Genomic DNA, 22255 nt, shown 5'->3' with positions numbered 1-22255 from the left:
AAAAAGCATTTTAACCATATTAATCTAATCCTAGCTCATTCCTCAGGCATTTTCTAAAAAAAAAAAAAAAAAAGCAAACATATAAACCTCCAACCAGTGCCCACTTAGAGGACACAATCCTCCCTCTTCAGCAGGGTTGTGAAGAAGGGACAGGAGCTACATGTGGCCCTGAAAAGCCACTGCTCCTTCTGCACCAGCCAGCGCCCACTCTGTGCCAAGCCAGGACTCTCCTAACCTGCCTTTAGCACAGTCTGTTCTCACGTGAGAGTCAGTATGCCCAAGGATTAATTACTATGCAGGATATAGTTTCAAACATTCCAAAGATGAAGTACCCTGGGGTCATTTATTATCAGGGATTTTACTTGTTCTACAACTAGCAGGGGGACGGTTTCCCCCCGTCTGCCCTCTTCCCCGCAAGGGAAATATCAGATCTTAAGACACCATGCCACTGTGGCTGACAAGGTTTAACTCAAGCTAAACATTAAACACACACACACACACACACACACACACACACACACACACAAACCCACTCATAAAGAGCTTATCCTCACAATTAGGAAAGAAAGACACCAAACCATTTAAACATAATTTATGTACATTTATGGCTTTATACAATAATAGCAAAGATTGTTCTTGTGTCTGTAATTACATCAGCATCATCAGGCACTTCTCAGAGAGTATCGGAACAAGAACATGGAATCTGCGCTGTTACTGAACTCGAGTAGTGAAATGCAGGAGGCCATAGCCATGTCCTGACAGGACTCCTAGGGCCAAACCTGACCATACTGCCAGGATCTGTGCACACCACCCGCAGGGAGGAGGCCAAGAGTAATGCAAGGCTGTTTCATTTGCATAAACCACATTGCATTTTTTAATGAATGATTACTCCCAAACCAAAACCACTAGAAAAATTTCTCATTTAAAAGTCAGTTATAAATTAAGAACTCTTAAGAGCTGAATGTGAGAATTTCAAGTTAAGTCTGGGGAAGGGAGAGGGGTGTTGGTAACATATACCCAGGAGTTGAACTCAAGTCCAAATTATATACCTTTGGAAAACTTTTTTTCCATTTTAAGTGTCCTTTTCTTCTTGGTACATTCCATTGATTTACTGCCAACTGGGATACAACATTTGCTAATTAATTTAGACTCTGTCAGTTTGCTGAAGCGGAACTTTGCAAGTACTGCATCTATTACCTAAATATATTCCATACGTCTATATTACGGAAACAATACTTCATATTTAAAATATCAGAATAGCTCTATAATACAATATGCTTTTAATAACAGTACAAACCAGAGGAAATAAATCAAACAAGGCTGCATAGGTGATATCATTTGCACATTTCACAAAGCAATCATGTACAATAACTGATATACTACTTATTCCAGAAAGTCAGTATTCGTACAGAAAAAGAATTACCAGAGGTCACATAATGTTTTTTTTTTTTTTTCAAAATAGACAAGGTGCCTTTCACTGGACTTCACTGTACCCCAGAGAGATACCCAAGATTCATGTTAGAATCCCAACACAACAAAGAATTTGAAGGGGAAAAAAAGGTATTTACACAGACTAAGGAGGAAGAAACATCTTTTTAAAAATTACTCTAGGATGTAGTTAAGATTTTAAGAGCGATTTCAGCTGTAGTTGCCTCTTTATTGAACAATGGGGTGTCTAAGGCTCATCGTGTGAGGGCATGGAGGAGGAAAAAAGGTGGACATGGCAACAGGAATAAGAACCCAAGTATTCTGGCACCAAGTTCTATTACATATGCAGAAGGCACTGCTTAGAGGAACGAGGGTTTCCAAAACCAGACATATTTTGGAGTGGCCAACAGTGAAGATAGTTGGAGAGGCGGCTACTGAATGAATCTTCAAAATAGCAGAAGTCACAGTGGAAAGCTTACAATAGAGCTGGCCCTCCTATAGAAAATCTTTCAGAAACACTTGTGTTCTTGTTAAACACGTAGGAAAAACCAAGCCAACAGATCAGCAACTCACATGCAAGACAAAGCAAGTGGGATCTGGGCTAAGTACACAGAAAGAAATCAGAGCCTTCTCAAGAAGTCAAGAGGAACTTTTTAGTGCACCTGCTTCTTTTATTGTGCTGACTTAGGGCATTCCACATGACCTGAAGATACCGATGGACACAAAGCCAAATTAACATTGGTCTGTTGGTTGTAGGTCAGTGCAGAATATTAAAACATCATGATGCAGAATTATAGTTCAGGTTGCTAAGGGCTAAAGAAATTCTCCAATTTTTAACTTACATTGAGAACTTTTAAAATAAATTCAAGAAAACAACATACAGCTGGTGTGTTAGGTTTTCAAATGAATTGATCCAATTTTTAAATAAGCTCTATTCCCTTTGGTAGCCATCTGCACACAGGGACACAAAGCATTCTGCCAATCACTAAAGTCCTATTTTAAGTTTTCCTCCATCCACCTGTGTTTCCACAGTGTGCTAAGTAATCTGTGGGACAGAAGGGAGAGAGGGATTAAGTGTGAGTCTTAACATAATCCTTTGAGGCAGAGCTACAAAACCAACCTCCACCTAGACCAAAATAAGAGCAAAGTAGTATGAGGGAAAACACTTGCTAAAGCTCAACTCAAAAAAAAATAAAAATAAAAATAAAAATAAAAATAAAATAAAGCTCAACTCAAAAAGGTTAAGTTGATCAAAACTCCCAATTTGAGAGAAGAGCACGGTTTTAGACACAGGACTCCTTTTCTGATCCACAAACATCACAAGGCCCCTCAGGAGTAACTGAAATGACACAGCACACGGACATTTATCAGAAGACTCAATGCTCTGGCGGTGCACTCAGATCACGGGATAAGAGGAGCAGATGGAATTTCTTTCAAACACGTACATAAAAACATATTACGTTCTCCTAAACATGAAACGCAAAATGTCCACAACTATACATTGCTCTCTTGCCAAAACAGAGCCAGAAACGTTGAGTATGCAAGTACTAATTACAATGATTTTTAAGATTAGTCAGAAACAACACCAAGTAGCATCCCAAAGTGTAAAACCAGTTAAACACGTATAAAATCAGTACTAATCCAGTTAGAAATACAAAATGAAAATTATGGATGCTGCCTCCAATATCTGGGATTCCACAAATTTACAAGCAGACTATGTAACAAAGTAGACTCTAGTTTTAAGAAAACATTACAGTTCAATATCTATTCCAAAAATGATCTCAAGTCCCAACGATAACATCAAAAATCATTTATCCGGAAATTAGAACCATTTAAATGTTTGTACAAATTTGCAAATAACAAAATAAACAAAAAAATAGAAAAGACCTGTACAAGGCTGGCATTTAAACTATTTTTCCCCGAAAGGTGTTTGACGAGTCCATTATTCAGCAGATTGATAACAGGCTATTGGTTCTCATGTGAATTGTGTGGCTGTGTGAACAGGCCCAAAGCTGTTCCACAGAGGCGCAGGATGGAGGAGAGTTGGTTCTCTGTAGTTCATCTGTTCAGCAGAACACAGGTAGCACAAACCAAAGTTTAACTTATCAAAGACATGAGACCATCACAGTATTACAAGAAGAGTATAAACTTTCCTTGGACCAAATGGATATTTAAAAAATAAAAACAAAAACAAAAATACACACAAATACAATTCTGTAGCTACTGCTTATGTACAAAAACTTGAAAGCACACCAGGATCCGAATGTCTTTTCTGCAATTATATGGTGTAGTGAGTTTGGCACTTCATTGTAATGAAATTTCCAATGGCACAGTCCTTATCTACAGCAGCACATAACCTGCAAACATCGGGCAAACTTCCTGTACAGGAAAAGTGTCTTCACTGCCAAGTCTGACGAAAGGAAAAAAGAAACACTTTTCTCTCTCTTTCTTTTCTTTCTTTCTTTCTTTCTTTCTTTCTTTCTTTCTTTCTTTCTTTCATCAAGAAAACGAAAAGGAGGGGTGAAGGACATCTTTGGACTGCTTCTCTCAGTTCCTGCTGTCAGACAATCTGAAGTACTTTTAAGTGTAGCCTAGAAAAAACACACAATGAAAATACAGCCAAATTAAAATCAATTCAATTTAACATTTTAGAGTGACAGACACAGGGGGCAGGGGCACGGTGCTAGGGCTTTTGAAAACAGCTCTGAAATCATTCAGTGGGGAAAACTCTACTTAAGAAAACAAAAAAAGGGATCCCTGGGTGGCGCAGCGGTTTAGCGCCTGCCTTTGGCCCAGGGCGCGATCCTGGAGACCCGGGATCGAATCCCACGTCGGGCTCCCGGTGCATGGAGCCTGCTTCTCCCTCTGCCTGTGTCTCTGCCTCTCTCTCTCTCTGTGTGTGACTATCGTAATTAATTAATTAATTAATTAATTAATTAAAAAAGAAAACAAAAACAAAACAACAAAAAACTGCAGTATTTGATTTACATCAAACATATTCATTTATTGACCAGCTACCATCTAACTGTCAAAAGAAAATCTTTAAAGCAGTCAGAGAGAGGAAGTTTCCTTATGCTTAAGCTCAAAAAGAAAAAAATTCTGCTGCAAAAGGGACAGAGAATGTATGCTAAAAGATGTTTCTCTGTAAGGAACAGCCAGCTGACATCAAAAAAGTCCCAACTATGTAAGGTATGTGGCAAGGTACCGTGTTCCTATCTTTTAAGCTCTGGCTTCAGAAAGTCTTTTGATATTGGGGTGATCTTACCTGTCCACTAACTCACTCTTAGCCTGACACCCAGCTATGTGTCGTTGTCTTGACGCTGTGCGGGAAGCTTTGGTTGGGCAACACATTGTCAAAGTTAAAATCCAAAGTATCTCCATCCATGAGGTCGTTCCGAATGATGGACTCCATGTCACAGTCCAAGCGCTCAATAAACATGCCATCCAAGTCACTGGGGAGCTTCTCCTGGTGGAGCAGGCCCATCCTTCCATAGCCATTGCAGCTGCTCACAGAGGAGTAGGCTCCCAAGGTGTTCATCTGCATGGGGTGGGACAGAGGCACTTGTAAAGCTGTCTTCACTGGGGCCAAGCGGTTCATACCCGAGGTGTGGGGCATGGTGTTGACAGTGTGGGGCAAGGCACGCCCATTAACTGCAGATGTTGGCTGGCTATGTCCAGGGTGGGTGTGGGAGCTGGGGCTCATCATTTTGTTATGAGATGCCTGGCTGCCATAAGTTGACATGACCGAATTAGGGCCCATCAACACATTCTGACCAAGGACCCGGCTGTTGGGCTGGGTGACCCCAGGATCAACTGCTGTCATAATGTCATTATGGGGAGGAGAATCAGAAGTAAGCAACTCCTTCAAGAGTCCTGGTGCACAGTTATACTGATTCATACCTCCAAAGCTCGATTTGTTGTCCTGAAGTGTTTGCATAGGCATCTGGGGCAAAGGACTCATGCTGGACTGACCATATGTATATTTTTGGTAGTTTGGGCTGGGTGAATTCAGACTGGTGTTTGGCGGTGCAAATGAGTAGCATGGTGTCTGTTGCATTATGGTGCCAGGTGAAGACTGGGTTGAAACAGTTAATGGCGTTGGTGATGAGAGAAGGTTGAGATTATCCAGAAGATTTTCCATATTTTCAGGATTGCTTATCTCAGACAGGCTAGGTAGAGTAGAAGCCATCTTTGCAGCAGACGGTGGGTACACCATAGAATGCACATCGCCATCTCCAAGATCATCCTGTTCGGTCATAATGGGAGAAAGTCTCCCACTAATAGTACTAGCATTTGAGCTAGTTCGAGGGCGAAACGTACTCCAGTTATCAAAGTCATCGTTGCTGTGAGAGCCTGGACTCGCAGGCCACTTAGAAAACTGAGATCCTGGGCTGTCCCCAGCACCCTCCTGGCCAGACTGAAGGGATGCTTTTTTCTTAGCAGCTCTGCCCCGGCTCTTAGCAAATTTACTGTTGTTGTCCATGGAAGCAGCTCTTCTCCGGGGGGATTTTCCACTCTTGCCTCCCTCTGGATTGAGCATCCACCAAGAACTTTTTCCAGTTCCTTCATTCTGCACACGAATGAACTTGCTATGTAGGGACAGATTATGACGAATTGAATTCTGTAAAGCAAAACATCATGTTAGAAACACAGTACTTCTCCAGTTGGAATACTTACTATTCAGTGTGTGTGTGTGTGTGTGTGTGTGTGTAAACACACACAAAAAAAATTTGAAGTTTGTGGTACAGATTTCAACCCATACAGGTTCTGAACTCCACTATAAAAGAGCTCAAACCAGTACAAGAAAAATAGTATCTTATCTTAAAAACAGGATCTGTATCTTAATGAAATGAAGGGACAAAATTAAATAAACATATTCTTATTATAAACATATTCTTTTATATGGCTGTATTTTATAGAGCAATTATAGGAACTGGTTTTAAAACCACTTAAATCTTCGCTTAGTTAGGGATCCCTGGGTGGCGCAGCGGTTTGGCGCCTGCCTTTGGCCCAGGGCGCGATCCTGGAGACCCGGGATCGAATCCCACGTCGGGCTCCCGGTGCATGGAGCCTGCTTCTCCCTCTGCCTGTGTCTCTGCCTCTCTCTCTCTCTCTGTGACTATAATAAATAAATAAAAATTAAAAAAAAAAATCTTCGCTTAGTTAATAATGCTATGCAAATAGCACTCTACAACAAAGTGCTATCAAAAATTCTTTCCATTCTATCACCCCTAAAACTACTGCCAATTCTCTTCAGATTGCACATATGCAATTTACAAAAGTGAGAAGTTTTATATTACTGGGCCCACGTGATTATGGGAAAGAAAGAAGTGAAGCAGGATATATTCTTAGTTTAAGAATTAAAAGCTTGAAAACTACTAAGACTTAGATTCCTTTCTACCTTTCAAGCCCATTAGGCCAAAAAAAAAAAAAACAAAAAACAAAAAACAAAACAAAACAAACAAACAAACAAAAAAACACCATTAGGCAAACATAGGTAAATATAAGGCAAACGGGATCATAGTTCCTATTTTAGAAAACCGAACTGCCAAAAAAGGGAAAATTTCAATTCTAGTGTTCTTCACTGCCCCCTCCTCCCCAAAATAACCAGTAGTATGCACCACCTAACTCAAGGTCACTGCATCAGAGGTCCTGCTCTGTCTAAAAAGACACGGGGGAGCGAGGGGACACATGGGACGGGACAGGATGGGATGGGATAGTTACAAAGAGCTCTAGACTTCAGTCACTAAGTACAGCTGTTCAATAACTAAATTGTGCCATAAGGATCCCTAACACATAAAGAAAATCAACTTAACTTTGGGAAACTTGCTTGGCCCCTAGATCTTAAGTTTCCTTATCTGTAAAGGAAATAAATAATAGACCCACTTAAGGCTATGCTATGGATTAAATGAGATACAGATTATAAAATGTTCAGTGGTGTCTTGGGCACATGGTAAGTAAGCAGTCACTAAAAAGTAGGTACTAGATTCCAACTTTGAGGGCACAAGAATATTGTCATTATGAGCCCTGCTCACCCTCTTCCTATTCACCGGAGTGTGGGTAGGAGCTTAGGGGTATTACAAACACAAACTCACAACTCCAAACATACACACAAGAGGCCAGAGACAGTCTCAAGCTCCAGTAAAGCAGAAAAGTCAGGATGCAAAGAAGGAAGCCCCAATTTGATTTCTCTAATGGACAAGTGGTGAGACTGTCAGCATCTGGAGAGTCTCCAGGACATACGGAAAAGGAAAAATGGGCTCCAAAGAAGGGACTCCAATGAACTCCTGTCCCTTGCCTTGTAGCGTTTTGTTCCCCATACAGAACAGGGCACATAGGAGACCCTTAGAAACTGCACATTCAGTAGCCTCTGTCATCAGGCCTCTGAGCTGAAGTTCAGGAGCAGGATTTGGGGGTGTCCTAGACACCTGGGAGCAGAGCCTTGTGCAGGACTCCCAAGCCTTCCCTGGCGCCCTCTGGCAACTGGATACAAAGCTAAGCAGTCTGGGCCCCCTGGATATCTGTGGCCCCTCGCCCCAACCACGAAAAGGTTCTGGTAGGATCTGTGGTCACCCAGGGATGCAGCCACAATGCCCACATCCTTATGCCATCAATGTGGTATGTAGATGCTTTTGAGTGCTGATTGCTGCGCCAACAAAAAGCCTTTGCACAGCAGGTTGAGGCCAGGGCTTCAACAAAAACTATGAATACAAGTTCTTTCTTATTAAAAAGAGGTTGAAAACAGAAAAGAAAAATAAATCTCCCTTTCTAAAAAGAGATGCAAAAATCAGAGCAGAGTGAAGCCGGACATCCAGGGCTGAGAAATCCATATTTCAAAATGCCCTCTGACCCTCTGTACTACATTCCACCCAAGGATTGCAACAGAGCAGCGACGTGACAGGCCCTTCTGCCGGGGCATACAGTGAGTGTGGGTCAGATGCAGCCCTGAACAAACAGGAGCTTCCAGGCTGGGTGCAGGGTAGGTGTACAAGTGAATGGTATGCAGGTTTCTCTTGTTCCCTAGACTCTCTTCTTTCTTCTCGCCTCTTGACCTATCCTCAACTCAAGACAAGCTTTGAGGAAGACTTAACTACATATAAGAACCCTTAAAAGAGGCCCAGTACTACATTTCTACACTGGCCTAATTTCATTCCCAGAAGAGTCTCCAAACCCTACGGAATGGTCTTAAACACACACACTTAGTGAATGCTCCAAGAGCCACAGCCTTGTCTCCTGGGCCCACCAACACCAGCAAACCAAGTTCTAAATTTGTCTTTAAAGAGGCAGGCCTGTCCTTGGGATGGACCTGGAATGGAGCCAAGTGCTTGACCCTGTGACATGTTATATAGGCTGAAAATCTGGACGTTTGCACAATATTCCATCATGACTATCTTGTTCTTGGAACACAACAGACACACAGATAAGCCACAAGGAAATCTCTGGAGGAAAGGAAGCTTGACTCCTGTCCCTGTCACATTTCGTTAATGATAAAGGGGGAAGATCCTCCTAGATAACAGCTTCCTGGCTGTCTGCACTGACTGGTGGAGAGGGTGGTACAGCTCTACAACACACCTAATTAGATCAGGTTGTTTGTAACCGCAATTAGAACACATTTTTAACAAGACTGCAGAATATGTAATGATGAAATCTTTAAAAAGTTCAGGAAGCATTCACAAACTCAGGTGGGATATACAGTAACTCACTCCTTAGACTTGCCCCCTCCTCCAAAAAGGGGGTCCCCGCAGCAATTACCTACTTATCAAAACATCACACTCCCTATTTTTCTAAGAGGACATTTCAGGTCGCTCTTTGAGTAAGAGTTGTCTTCTAACTTTGCCAACAATTAAAAAAATTTTTTTCCAAACAGGAAAAGGTCTGCTGTGCAGGGCTTGTTACAAAAATTCCTGTTTTTCATACAGCCAGCAGGGCTCTGGTGAAGGGGGCGAGGGGTGGGGTGGGTGGGGGAGGTGAGTAGGCAAGTCTTGTAAAAATGTGTGTTGCTATTAATGGTATTATGTCTGTAGATCCCTGCGGGACAAAGCCACGACCGGAGGAAACTGCAGTTCTCCCATGAATCGTGCCGCAGAGCCACATGCGATTCGTCAGTGCTTGGAGATATTCAGTTCTCCATCTATGAAACAAAGTAGTACCTGAGGAATGAGGCAGGCTGTAAAGACAGAAAACTCAGGCACTGCAAACCACTTACCTAAATCCTGAGTTTTTACATGATGCCATTAGTGCCACCCCTCGCCCCTCAAGACACATCAGCAAATTTCCTCTCCACCAGCTATATTTCTCTGCAGCCTGGGCTTTTTACTAATGCTAAGCTGGATTTCCTTTGCACATACCCTCTCTGCAACCTGCTCCCAGACCTTCCCCCAAGCAAGCACATTCTTCTTGGGGAGCTTGACTTGAGGAACCCAGTAGGCCATATTGGGGGCAGGAGTAGCTGCACAAGGTATGTGCTTGTTTGTCCACCTGTTTCTAACTCCCAGGTGTTTGACTTCATGAGATCTTAAAGGGCAAGGGCTAAAGTATGTTTTTATTTCCTAATCTTAAAGCGCCTAGCAGACGCACTGTGCATACACACATACACACAACTCTGCACACAGGACAGAGTCAATGAATGTTTATTGACTGACATCCCAAACAAACTACAAGAAAGATGTAGTCTCTTACACATCTTTGATCCATCTGTTCATGTACCAATTCGTGCCAAATAATATTTACTGGGACCTATTTTGTGCTAGCTAGATGCAGTGAAGGACAAGAGAAGGAATTAGGCAGAGGCTGCCCTCGAGGTGTTTTATGATCTACCTGGGCAAGAACAAGTCCGCCTAAACAGCCACTGGAACAGAAAGTGACTCACAAACAACTGTCTAGGAGCACTGACATTTTCCTGCCAAAGGCCACCCCCCCACCTCCTCCTCCAACTTCTCTCTCATCCCAAATGTCCCTTCCTTCTGGAATCATCCCATCCTACAGCTCTCTAACACAGGACCTTGTTTACTCACCACAATTACGATTCTGCTATGTGTGGTCCCTTGGGGGTGTGTCTGGCTCCCCACTACACTGTAAGCTGCATGAGCTCAGGACCTGGTCTGTCTTCTTGTACACTGTATCCTCACCGCTCCATCACCAAGAGGCACTCAAGTATCTGTTGAATGGATTAATAGGTTCTACATTTACAGGGTTGTTGTGGAGATGAAATGAGATAACACGTGTAAAGTGCTTACCTCAATCAATATTAGCTGTTGTTACTATTAGGATAATGGTATCTATAAAATAACACGTCTGTGTTTTAAAGACTTATCTGTATTATAGCCACTAGTCTTCTTTATGATCATACTTTGCACTGTTGCCACTTAACGTAAGGCTTTTACATGTTAGGTACTGGAAAAATAAACCAATTTAGGGGTAAGAATAAGGTGTTTTCTCTCTGCACTAGAGAGTGTCTTGGGTGCTGTGGATAGATGTGGATAATGAAGGAATTCAGATATCAAAGTTGGTCTATTACTACCCTTACCAGTGAGTGTCACAAGAATCCTGAAGTTTCCTAAAGGTGTTGTCACGGAGCCTTGCATGTGGGCATCACACAGAGTTGCGGGTTCTCCATGCTCTGGACCCCAGCCAGTGTGTGATGGGGGGAGCAGTAGCAGGGATTACACAGGCCACAGTCAACAGACCAGTCAGGTGGCTCCTCAGAGGGGTGGTTACGACTGAGCCCTGCTAGTCACCCGCTTCCCTGGCAGAAAGAAGCCAGGCTCTGAGACTGGCCCCTGGAAACCCTGAAGACACAGGACAGAAACTGCCCTTCCCCAGGATGCTCCCAGCTGTACTATCTAAAGCAATAATCAGAGAGCCACTGAAGCACAAGCAAGAAGAAATCCTCATTCCTTTCATTTACATTTTTAAACTCATTTTTAAATCTCTATTTGCAAATGTGTTGTATAATATATGTAATGTATTGTACAGTACAAATGAATAAATGTAACACTGGAAAAGTTATGTGATTTTTACAAAAACTTTTAGAGACCACTAGTCTACTAGATGCCTGAACAAGGAAAATCAAGGGAGCAGAACTAGCCCTAGAGTCAAGTCTAGCAAACGCCTTGGCCCACAGACCTGGGCTGAAGGAATGGTCTTATCTAGGCCTCAGTTTGCACCTCTCCTCCCCTGCCCTGCCCTGGGCTCCTTCTGGATCACTTCTAGGTACTTTGGACCCTCACGACCCTGAATTCTGCCTTCTGACTCAAACTGCCAGTTTGGCTCCATCTAGCCTGTCCATTAGTGTGTGTGCAGACCACTACCTCTCAGCCATGGGTCTTGCCATCACTCCACTTTTTTTCTGCTTGGCAGTTTTAAGATCACTCTGGTCTTTGTGTTTAACCAAAAATAAAACATAACCATCAACTTATATTGGCCTTCATACTTTATGTCTGCATTTTACTTTATACACGAACTACTTCTAATACTTCATCTCATTCCACACTTGGAAGATCCCTATAAAGCAGATATTATTGGCAGCCTTGGATTAGAAATGGGGAAACTGAGGGTCAGAAAACAGATTGTCTAACTAGGACCCAGACCAAGGTTTCATGAGTGTGCGTGCAACACTGGTGCCAGGTAGAAAAACCACCTCCTTGGCTTCGTTGTCGTTAAGAAAAATCAAAAGAACATAGTTAAGACTAAGGTTATAGGAATGCATCTTGAGGGAGTGGAAATAACTGTTTATAAATACTAATTTACAAAACTCATCTTCTGCCTCACTAGGTAAAAATTTACAAAATATGATCTACTTTTAATTCTAATGGGTTACTGCTTGTTAATGCAGGAAACCATAGCAGCTGAAGTGTGAATTTCAGCATCGCCCTGGGGAAAGCGTGTGCAAGGAGGCTGTGGGGACCCACAGGAAAATGGAAAGGCCCCTGAAGCCCCTGCAGCCTAGAACTGCCCATCACCCTGCCACAGGGTGGGTGTGAGCAAGTTACCAAGGCAAACAAAAAGAACTTCAAACTAAGACACTGGAACACATGACTAAATGAACTTGTTGTTCTAGAAATTCTAGAAATTCTTTCAAAATGCTAGACAAACTAGATTTTTCCAAAAGCATTTTATCTAAATTTCTGTGAACTCTGTCAAAGCATGCAATTGTTTTGTAGGCTCCTAGCATGGGCTTGACTCCCTCCTCCTGCTTCCTCTCTTTTACACCAGCTCTTCCTGCACATCTACGAGTGAAAACCAAGGAGAAAGTAGAAATAATCTCTATTCAACAGAGTTGCCATTAGAGTTGCTAATAAAACAACTTTGTAAAATAATCCATTTTGCTTGCAAACAGAAGGAAATCATGTGACCGTTTTGCCAATTGTTCTTTTTACAAGTGATGTCAATAGACATGCTATCACTAGCATATAGATTCAACTTTGGAATGTATTGTAATAGAAGATCTGCGGTGAATAGCTCATCTACATGCTTACAACACATTAGGCTCCAGCAGCATTCAGCTCTTCTTCCAAAAGGTTTCTATCATTTCCCAGAACCTGTCCTGCTTGCCTGGACACCAACTGATGCCATAGTCCACTATCATCCCAGGTCTGCACTAGGACACAGGCTTCCCCAGTGAGCCCAGGGCTGTTAAGAAAGGACTCCCCAGCCTCATAAAATTTGTACTCTAGAAGACATGAGAAGGTCATCTGGCCTAACACCTTCATTTCATATCAGGGAAAATAGGGAAAATAGAATTAAGAAAGATTAAAATGCAGATGAAAAACTTCTAAGTGTTCATTTACAAAACGCAGAAGCACATGGGGCTTTATTCCTAGAAGAAATGTAAAACAAGACTGAAGAACGGGCAACATCCCTCCCCTAGCCAAACCAATTCTTAGCTATAGATTCTCAAATGGCTATAGATACACATTTAGCTCTAAACAGCTTTCTCTCTGACTCAAATCCTTCCAAAGAAGGAAAATATGACTACATTAAAGAACCTCCAACAAAAAAAAAGCATGTGGGAGATTATGCTCTTATGTAAAACCATACCAAAAAGACAAATATAAGAAGTCATGAGCACCATAAGAAGTTTCATGTTTTCGGGGAAGCACACAGAGAGGCAGAGCCCAGAGTCAGGCTCATCACAGGACTGCCTTGAGTGAGTGCTTTGATCTTGCTAAGCCTTAGTCTCCCCATTTGTGAAACAGTAATTACACAAGATTCTTACATAGGATGCTTAGGGACTAAACAGCATAATATACATGGAAAGCACTTAAATGTACCCCCTGGACACAAAGCTGAGGAAATAAAGGTTGGCTATTTTGTGATAGGAAGCAAAGGGATATATAAACAGGAATTTTAAAGCTCTCATGAATGGTTATAACTTGATTAAAAACCATTCATCATTGGGCAGCCCCGGTGGCCCAGCAGTTTAGCACCACCTTCAGCCCAGGGTTTTGATCCTGGAGACCCCGATCAAGTCCCACATCGGGCTCCCTGCACAGAGCCTGCTTCTCCCTCTGCCTGTCTCTCTCTCTCTCTATCATGAATAAATAAATAAAATCTTAAAAAAAAAATTCATCACAAATTTCCTGTTTAACAGGCTGCCAGCCTTCCTCAGACTTGTTTCCATGTCCTCACAACTGAGCTGCAATCCTTTATTTTAAAAAAAGATTTTATTTAATTTGAGAGAGAGAGAGAGAGAGAGAGAGAGAAATGGATTTCCCACTGAGCAGGGAGCCTAGCCTAGCTCAAGACTCCATCCCAGAACCAGGGGATCATGACCTGGGCCAAAGGCAGGCACTTAACCGACTGAGCCATCCAGGTGCCATGCAATCCTTTTACAGAAAAATTGTTTTCTCCCCTTAAGAGGATTTTAAATGCAAAAATGTGATTATTTAACTAATGTGTTCTGCTGGCGTTTTGGAGGACCTATGTCAGAACACACATATGCCCATGAGGTTGTTCAAGAAGAAGGAGACAGACCAGTTGACTGATGACAGGTTACATTCAGGAGGGCAATTATTAGAACAGTGCTTTTTCTCATTTCTTTTCCCACACTAGTTTCTCACCACTGTTTACTTTGCGGAGAACAAAGTCTATGAGAGCCTTGAAGAGGTAGGGGATTTCAAGAATATATTGCAAGACAAAATTATTTGGTAAAAAGGTGAGTTACAAGTGAATGGGACCATTGGTGCTAGGAAACAAAGAGGGAAGCCAGAGGCACCCTCAGCCCTGAAGGAAGGACAAGGAGAAAACCTTGCAATGCAGAAAAAAGAAGACATCCCAGGATGCAAGGTGATGCTTGCCTGATCTTTGATAAGCTCTCATATTAGACAAAAGCCTAAAAATTTCAGGACAACATGCCGGTCAATAATCTCATTGGCTTAGGATTTAAGAAAAAAATTTTCAGAGAAAGAACAGAAAATTTACTTAATGATAACAAAACTACCCCAAGCTTTTATTTTTTCAGAAGGTCATTATCAAAAAGAAGCACAATGCTTCCCTTTGCTGTGTCCTACAACAAAACCCCTTAATTTTCAGAAGGTGAAAAGGAAAAAAAAGTCTTTCCTTTATCATTTAATGGCCCATGCTTTACATACTATGAGAAACTAGAACTACAAAAGACAAAATGCCAAAAAATGCAGTTAAGATCGAAACCTTAGATACAAGCATCTTTCCTCGTGTCTCAGATCACAGGACATTTATCTTAATCACTCTTCTACAACTTCCGTAGAAGTTGCTAATGTTTAGAAAGTAAAGTCCAGAAAACAGACACTACCTCATGCTGTCATATACTTAGGCCTGATCACATTGCCACAAAAATCCAACAAGGCCACTCTCAAATGAGTGTCATCAACTCTAGCTAATTAGGTCCCAGTGGTGGATACAGGGACTAAATTTCATTTAGCTAGAATTCTCTTAAATGTGTGTGCCTGTTTTAAGAGATCTATGGGCTAAGGATTTCAACGTGGAGCTCGTTTCTCCTGGGATTAATGGACTTTCTGTGCAGCACGTAGGCATCCCTGGCGACCCTTTAACCCATTCACCTCCTTCCCCAAGGAGGCACAGAGATGAGTCTTGCCAAGTCCACAGCAGAAAGCTTCAACCCTGCCCCCCTGCACCCCTGCCCATTTAGGTGATCTAAAGGAGCCTAACCTTTCTGAAACTTTTACCTATCCATCTATTTTCAAAATGATTTATCTGAGAGAGAAAGAGAGCACAAGAGTGGTAGAGGGGGGCTGTTGTGAGGCGGGGGGGGGGGGGGGGGGGGGGGGGGCATGGCGGCACAGGCTCCCCGCTGAGCACAGGGGCTCAATCTCAAGACCCTGAGATCTTGACCTGAGCAATCAAGAGTCAGACGCTTAACCAACTGAGCCACCCAGATGGCCCATAAAACTTCCATTTAATTAACTCCTCAGAATATGGACTTTTTTCTGCTCCTGCCTAATGATTATCTCAGACACACAGGGCCACACTGTAACATAATGCTACGAGAAAACTCATTTGTTGCTGAAGTGATCCTGCTGTTTTCTAATGAAAATTTCTGTCTATTTTATAGGCCATACCATTTTTCTCATCTTCAGTGGCTCATAAATGCTCTACTTTACAATGCAATTAACTACATTTGGCTACTAAAAGGATAACTACTGATGTATTTATCAGATTAAGGTAAAACAAAATAAAAACAAAACACTTCAGAATTTATTTTCTTCTGATAACTCAAATTAGGCATAAAATGAAACACAGCATATAATACTTTGATCAATTTTCAAGTTTTCTAAGGTTATTAAAGGACCAAAGTGAACATTAAAATAATCTGTTGGGGTTAGTGATGAGCCCATTAAACCTGTTCATGTTAGGTGAGTGTATATTCAGGGTATGTGCCCAAACTGTTTATGAGAGCCAATGAAAAATTTTATGAACTGAATATAAATTCAAAGGCAAGAACACTGAAACTTGGATGGATTACAATCTCTAGGATAACATCCCATCCACAGAATGTATGATCTAGAATTGTTTTTGTACCCTAAACATGTTGTTCACTGTCTGGAAAATCTAGGGAAAAATGAACCCACTGAATGCATAATCTATTTACCAAGAACTGCTACTCTTAGTAAACAGAATTTATTTATTTATTTTTAAGATTGTATTTATTTATTCATGAGAGACACAGAGAAAGGCAGAGAGAGAGAGAGGCAGAGACAGGAGAAGCAGACTCCAAGCAAGGAGCCCGATATGGAACTCAATCCTAGGATCCTGGGATCACACCCTGAGCTAAAGGCAAATGCTCAACCACTGGAGCCACCCAGGTGTCCCAGTAAACAGAATCTAAAAGTATAAAGTCAAAGTGGTTTTTTCCCCCTATTTTGGAACTGAAATATAACAAATACAGATGATAAGAATGGAAAGAAAGGGCAAAAATATAATACTCTGAATTATAGATTATTTGCAAAGCAAAGTTTTCTTAGTTATAAAGAATCTTGAAGCTAGCATGCTTGCCCAATACTCTGCGCTAAGGGGCCCAAAGCAACAATGATTTGTGGCTGCAACACATACATTTTTTTTTCATTTGGGGGCAACCTCACAAAAATTCTTGTCCCTAATCAAATAGCTATTTAAAAAAAAAAACAAAAAAAAAAACAAAACAAAAAAACAGAATCACTGGCTGACCTAATATTAGCAAAACCATTTGGACCCATCTGTGTTATGATAAAGAAAAATCCTCCCTGCCGTGGGAGACTGGGCCCAAGCCAGGGAGGTTTCCAAGCATCCTGCCGACATCCGGATCCAATTCAGCAAGCAGACCATAGAGACCCTACGTCTGCCGCATTAACAGCCCCAACTCTACATACCTTCTTTCCAAATAACTGAGGCTTCTTCAGCACCACCAGGAGCCCAAAAGAACCCCAAGTAATGTTTCAGAAATGCAGCTTTCGTTGTTACCTAAAGGCCTACAAATATCATAATCCTTCAAGGCCTCCCACAATGTGTCCACCCTAAAACCACACCTGCCCACCAGCACAGATCCTCTGCCCTAACGTGAGGCTACATTTCACTTCTCAAACAGCATTTGTACACAAGGCTCTCAAGGCAAAGTATTGTGCTCACTTGTAAGACCAGCTTTCCTCCCCAGTGTAAACACCCAGGCTGTGAACAGCAGCAGCCCTCTCACTTCTGCATAATCATGGACACTCCACCAGAAGGAAGCACATTTAGGTTAGTGGTGGTCACAGATCTGCAACCTGTCAGGCCTCAGGTCAAGGTGATGGGTCAGTCCTGGGAGAAAGGACTTTGCCAAGATCATTCTTGGGTTCAGTGGATGTTGGAAGGCCCTCAGCTCCAAGCTGAGTCTGCCCTTGAAAAAAGATTTAGATGACCTGGGGACATTGCACTATGAATCCTTTGTGTTTCATAGTTTTTGAGCTCAGCTAGTTAGGCACATCCTTATTCCAGAGAAGAGAGAAAGCCAGGCAAGACAAAAAGGATCCCCAAATCACCTGAGGATCCCCACCTGAGCTGATTAACAAACCATACGTACCACCTAGAAAGTTTTCCCTGCATTAAACTTTTTACGCTAATGCTGCAGTTTCAACTTATGTCCTCTTTGGAAACATGAACACTGCACCCAAGAATTAAAAGTACAAGACCCTGCTTATAAATCTCCAAAGACAGAAACCTCACATCTACATTGAAAAATTCATCCAAAGTGAGTGATGTGCACTCATTACACATTATGCTCATTCACTGTTTGAGGTGGAGAAAGCAAAGGGAGAATTTTGTACAGCTGACTCTACCTTGAATACTTACAGGGAAACCAGCAAAGGAAAAATTAATAAACGAACCATTTCCCACAATGATTCAAAAACCCATGAAAAATTAGAACTTCTTGCCATAGTCCAAAATTGGAGATACACGATACACCTTAAACTCCTCTTTGGAACTCCGTGCTCACTCTTCTCAGTGTTACCACTTTGCATTTCCTCCAAAAGGGAACTGTGAATAGTAACCACCGTACCTGGAATCTTGCACACAGTACAAATGTTCTACAACTCTCCCTCACAACTGCGTTCAAGGATCCTGAACCACGCTAGGATTTCCACCAACAATATATATAGTATATTCAGGGATGCCCTCTTCTCTACTTTCTTTAAAAATTATGTGTTTGCCAGTAAGGTTCAGTTAATATTAAGGGTCTTCCCAGAAGCCAAGTCCTTATTTGGGTCCAAGTTAGGTGGGTATGACATGACAAAGTAGATAGTGCCTCCGTGCCTCGCCATCATATAACCCAATGGAGCACTGTGAAGACTGAATGGGCGCATGTTTGGAAACCACACTGAATATTCAAAGTATAAAAAGATGCTAATAATTTCCAATTTATGAGAGAATTCTTCTGTAAATTCTTGATATTCTTTTTTTTTAAGATTTTAATTAATTTATTCATGAGCAACACAGAAGAGGCAGAGACAGAGGCAGAGGGAGAAGCAGACTCCCTGAGGGGATCCCGATGTGGGACAGGATCCCAGGACCCAGGGACCACGCCCTGAGCTAAAGGCAGCTGCTCAACCACTAAGCCCCCCAGGCATCCCTAATTCTTGATATTCTAAAACAAAAGTAGTAAGGATTTCTAAAGTTATCACCCCTGTTATCACAGATATTTAACTATAAACATTGACATTAGTCTAACAGACTGCTTCATCCAGCATGTCACCTCCTCTCAAAGGTCACTTTTCTCTAAACCAATGCCAATCTCTTTCGTATTTATTTTTATTACTGAGAAAAGTAATTTAGTAAATTCTGACAACCTAGTTAAGATTATAATGGAGCTTAGAATCTTAGGTTGAACAAAGTTTGAAATAATTGTTTTTTAGTGCCACCCTAGCCCCAGAAGATAAATTTTACATTGTAACCATTTTTAGAGCCCACAATTCATTTCTATTTAACAGTTCATGGAAACAGACACCAATATATTGGATAAATATTTTAGTTCTCAAAGTAGCTAAACAGTAAACTAGAATATCATACAATTTTAGAGCAAAACATTAGTTTTCTAGGTGTGTGTTATGTACGTCTCTCTCACATACACACACACCCGACTGTTCTAAAAATATCACAGGGTGAATCAGGGCTGGAATAGAACATGCTCAGTCAATCCCAGCCCAGCACCAGGGCAGTGTACCAAGAAGGAAAGGTCTCACAGGATCTGGAGTTGGTTGTCTTTATTGGGAATAAAGATAAAATTTTATTTTTATTTTATTTTGTTGTATCATCCAAAGTTAATCAAGAAACTGAGCAAAGCCTAGTTGAAATCAGTCTAACGTAAACTATTTAAATCTACCTACAACTCAGAAATTAACTACTTACATTCACGGGTCAGTAACATAAATTAGGGTCTTGAAACATGGCCAAATCAAGAACAATCAATGTAATTTTCATTCAGCAAGTACCTATTGAGCCCCCGCTGCATACTAGGTACCCTAGAAACAACAAAGCAGCATGATGCTGCTCTTCCCTGCTTCCAAGGGTTTTTCATGACTAGGTATACATGGCTGACAACATAGCAAAGCCAAGATTTGGATTGCTGGATAAAAAGGGAAAGGGATTCTTTTTTTTTTTTCTTTTTTTTTTTTAAGATTTCATTTATTTACTCATGAGAGAGACAAAGAGAGAAAGAGAGAGAGAGAGAGGCAGAGCCACAGGCAGAGGGAGAAGCAGGCTCTATGCAGGGAGCCCGACGTGGGACTCGATCCCGGGTCTCCAGGATCAGGCCCTGGGCCCAAGGCGGCGCTAAACCGCTGAGCCACTGGGGCTGGTCAGGGAAAGGGATTCTTAATGTGAGGGCAGAACATGAATCAAAGCTCACAGGTATACCATGTGTTAAACTAAAAACATGTTTTAGCGCCGCCTGCAGCCCGGGGTGTGATCCTGGAGACCCTGGATCAAGTCCCACGTCGGGCTTCCTGCATGAAGCCTGCTTCTCCCCTGTGTCTCTGCCTCTCTCTTGCTCTGAATGAATGAATGAATGAATGAATCTTTAAAAAAAAAAAAAAAAAACTAAAAACGTGTTCTAAAACCAGAGAGACCCGGATTTGGACTCAAATCCAGCCCATATACTGCGAGGACTCCTATCCAAGTGACATACAATCTAACAGTATTTATCTTGCTGAATCACTGTACTATGTTCAGTATGTACAAAGTGCCCAATAAATATCAACTAAGTAATATTTGTTAGAAAAAATGTTAAGCACTAACAAAACATGTTTAGAGAAGTCAGAAGAGGTAAATGTGGCAGTGTCTGAGTTCAGACATAGAAAGGGAGAAATATGGTGCAAGACACTTTCAAACACTAGGAGCTGGAAGCTTGTATTGCATCTGATATGCAACACACAGGAGGAGTAAATGAAGATCAGAATAATGAGGGAGGTGCCAACCTATCTCCCTACAAGATGGTGGGAAAGAAGAGTCTGTGTCCTGCTTCGAAAGCAAAAGGTTTTTTTGGTTGTCCAAAAATGTAAATATGTGTGGGTGTCTGTATTTTAATGTGCATATCAAACTTTTGTTAACAAGCAGAAACATCATTGGGGAAGTGCAGTTTTGATACAGTTCTTCCCCACCCTGAAGGTGTCCTGGTTCTACCCCTCAGGGAAGTGGGGAGAGGTTGGTGTGCAGAACCAGCCCCACAAGTGTCATCTTATCTTTAGGACCTGATCTATCTATCTATCGGGAAATGATGGGGTTTTACACTTGAAGCAGCTGTTCAGCTTCTGTCTCATGACTTGAATGCTACTTGGTTGTTTTGGAACTCATGGCATAATCTCTGACTTTTTCATAGTTACAGGAGGGCAGGATCCTGAGGCAGGAACCATTGTTTTCAAAACAAATTTTAAAATTCTCCCTTCGTGAAGTCTACCGTGTTTTCATAATTTCATCCATCGTTCACAACATTTGGCATACAAATTCAGTTCTCACTTTTTGAAAGGTTTATTTTTGTTTCGTGAGGTCATTGTCTGGTCTCAACCATAACATCTTTCAGGTTGGTTTTGAACTGCTGAAGGGAAATTAAAGGAAATAATGCCCTACAATGTAACCATGGACTATTTGACATAAACACAGATAAAGCTACAACAAATTATTCACTGTTAAGTCAGTGCCCTGGTGGGTGCATGTGAAGTCCAGAGCCAAAAATAGCCACTACAGCTGGACTACAGTGATTGAGGGTTACCTGAGATTGGAATCTGGCTGTCTGATTGTCCCACACACAATACTCCCTCCCATGCTCATGAAAGGCCACACACACACAAACGAAAGAGATCTAAATGTTGGGAACTTAATTTTTAATGGTTAATTATCCCATCAGAATATGATTGTAAAAGCACACGATTGTGGACATAAACCCTATCACGCTTGGCCAATCCCATAGGCTTCTCTTCTTCCATGTCACAGATGCCCTGCCCTCTACCTGCCTCCTGCCTCCTTTCCCTTCTGTCCCAAAGCAGTTTAGTGCCACCCAACTTACAACCAGGTTTAAAAGTCACAACATTACAAGCAAACAAAGAAACAACAGCAGATAGTGAAAACATTTTGTAAAACCTAAGTCACACAAGTTGTCATGCTTTCTCTGACCACTTTTCTGAAGGGCCAGCTAAGGAACATTTGCTGAGAGGAAGATCAAGCCTTAGGTTGTTAACTTTCTCATCTATTTCACGGCACCTTCTCCCAGCCATTCGTCCTACTGAGATCATTTTATTCTTCCCACCAAAACAGAACCAAACAAAACACTTCCAGTTTTTTGGAAACATCTTCTGATTTTAAAATACAACTGTACTGTAAACTTTTG

At 41.7% G+C, this 22255-nt stretch overlaps 1 protein-coding gene across 1 annotated transcript in view; it reads right to left on the bottom strand.

Moving 5' to 3' along the window:
- Nucleotides 1-577: 577 nt before the first annotated feature.
- Nucleotides 578-22255, bottom strand: part of FOXO1 (forkhead box O1) — a 103645-nt gene continuing 81967 nt past the window's right edge. Inside the window, exons 2-3 of the mRNA XM_038573152.1 lie at nt 4694-6049; nt 578-4019 (exon numbers count right to left, since the gene is read on the bottom strand). Coding sequence (XP_038429080.1) covers nt 4712-6049 — 1338 coding nt within the window. The 3' untranslated portion in view covers nt 578-4019; nt 4694-4711. The remainder of the gene's footprint in view (nt 4020-4693; nt 6050-22255) is intronic.

Source organism: Canis lupus, chromosome 25 (assembly GCF_011100685.1).
Source record: "Canis lupus familiaris isolate Mischka breed German Shepherd chromosome 25, alternate assembly UU_Cfam_GSD_1.0, whole genome shotgun sequence".
Classification (NCBI taxonomy): Eukaryota; Metazoa; Chordata; class Mammalia; order Carnivora; family Canidae; genus Canis; species Canis lupus.
This window is presented reverse-complemented; position numbering and strand designations above follow the sequence as displayed.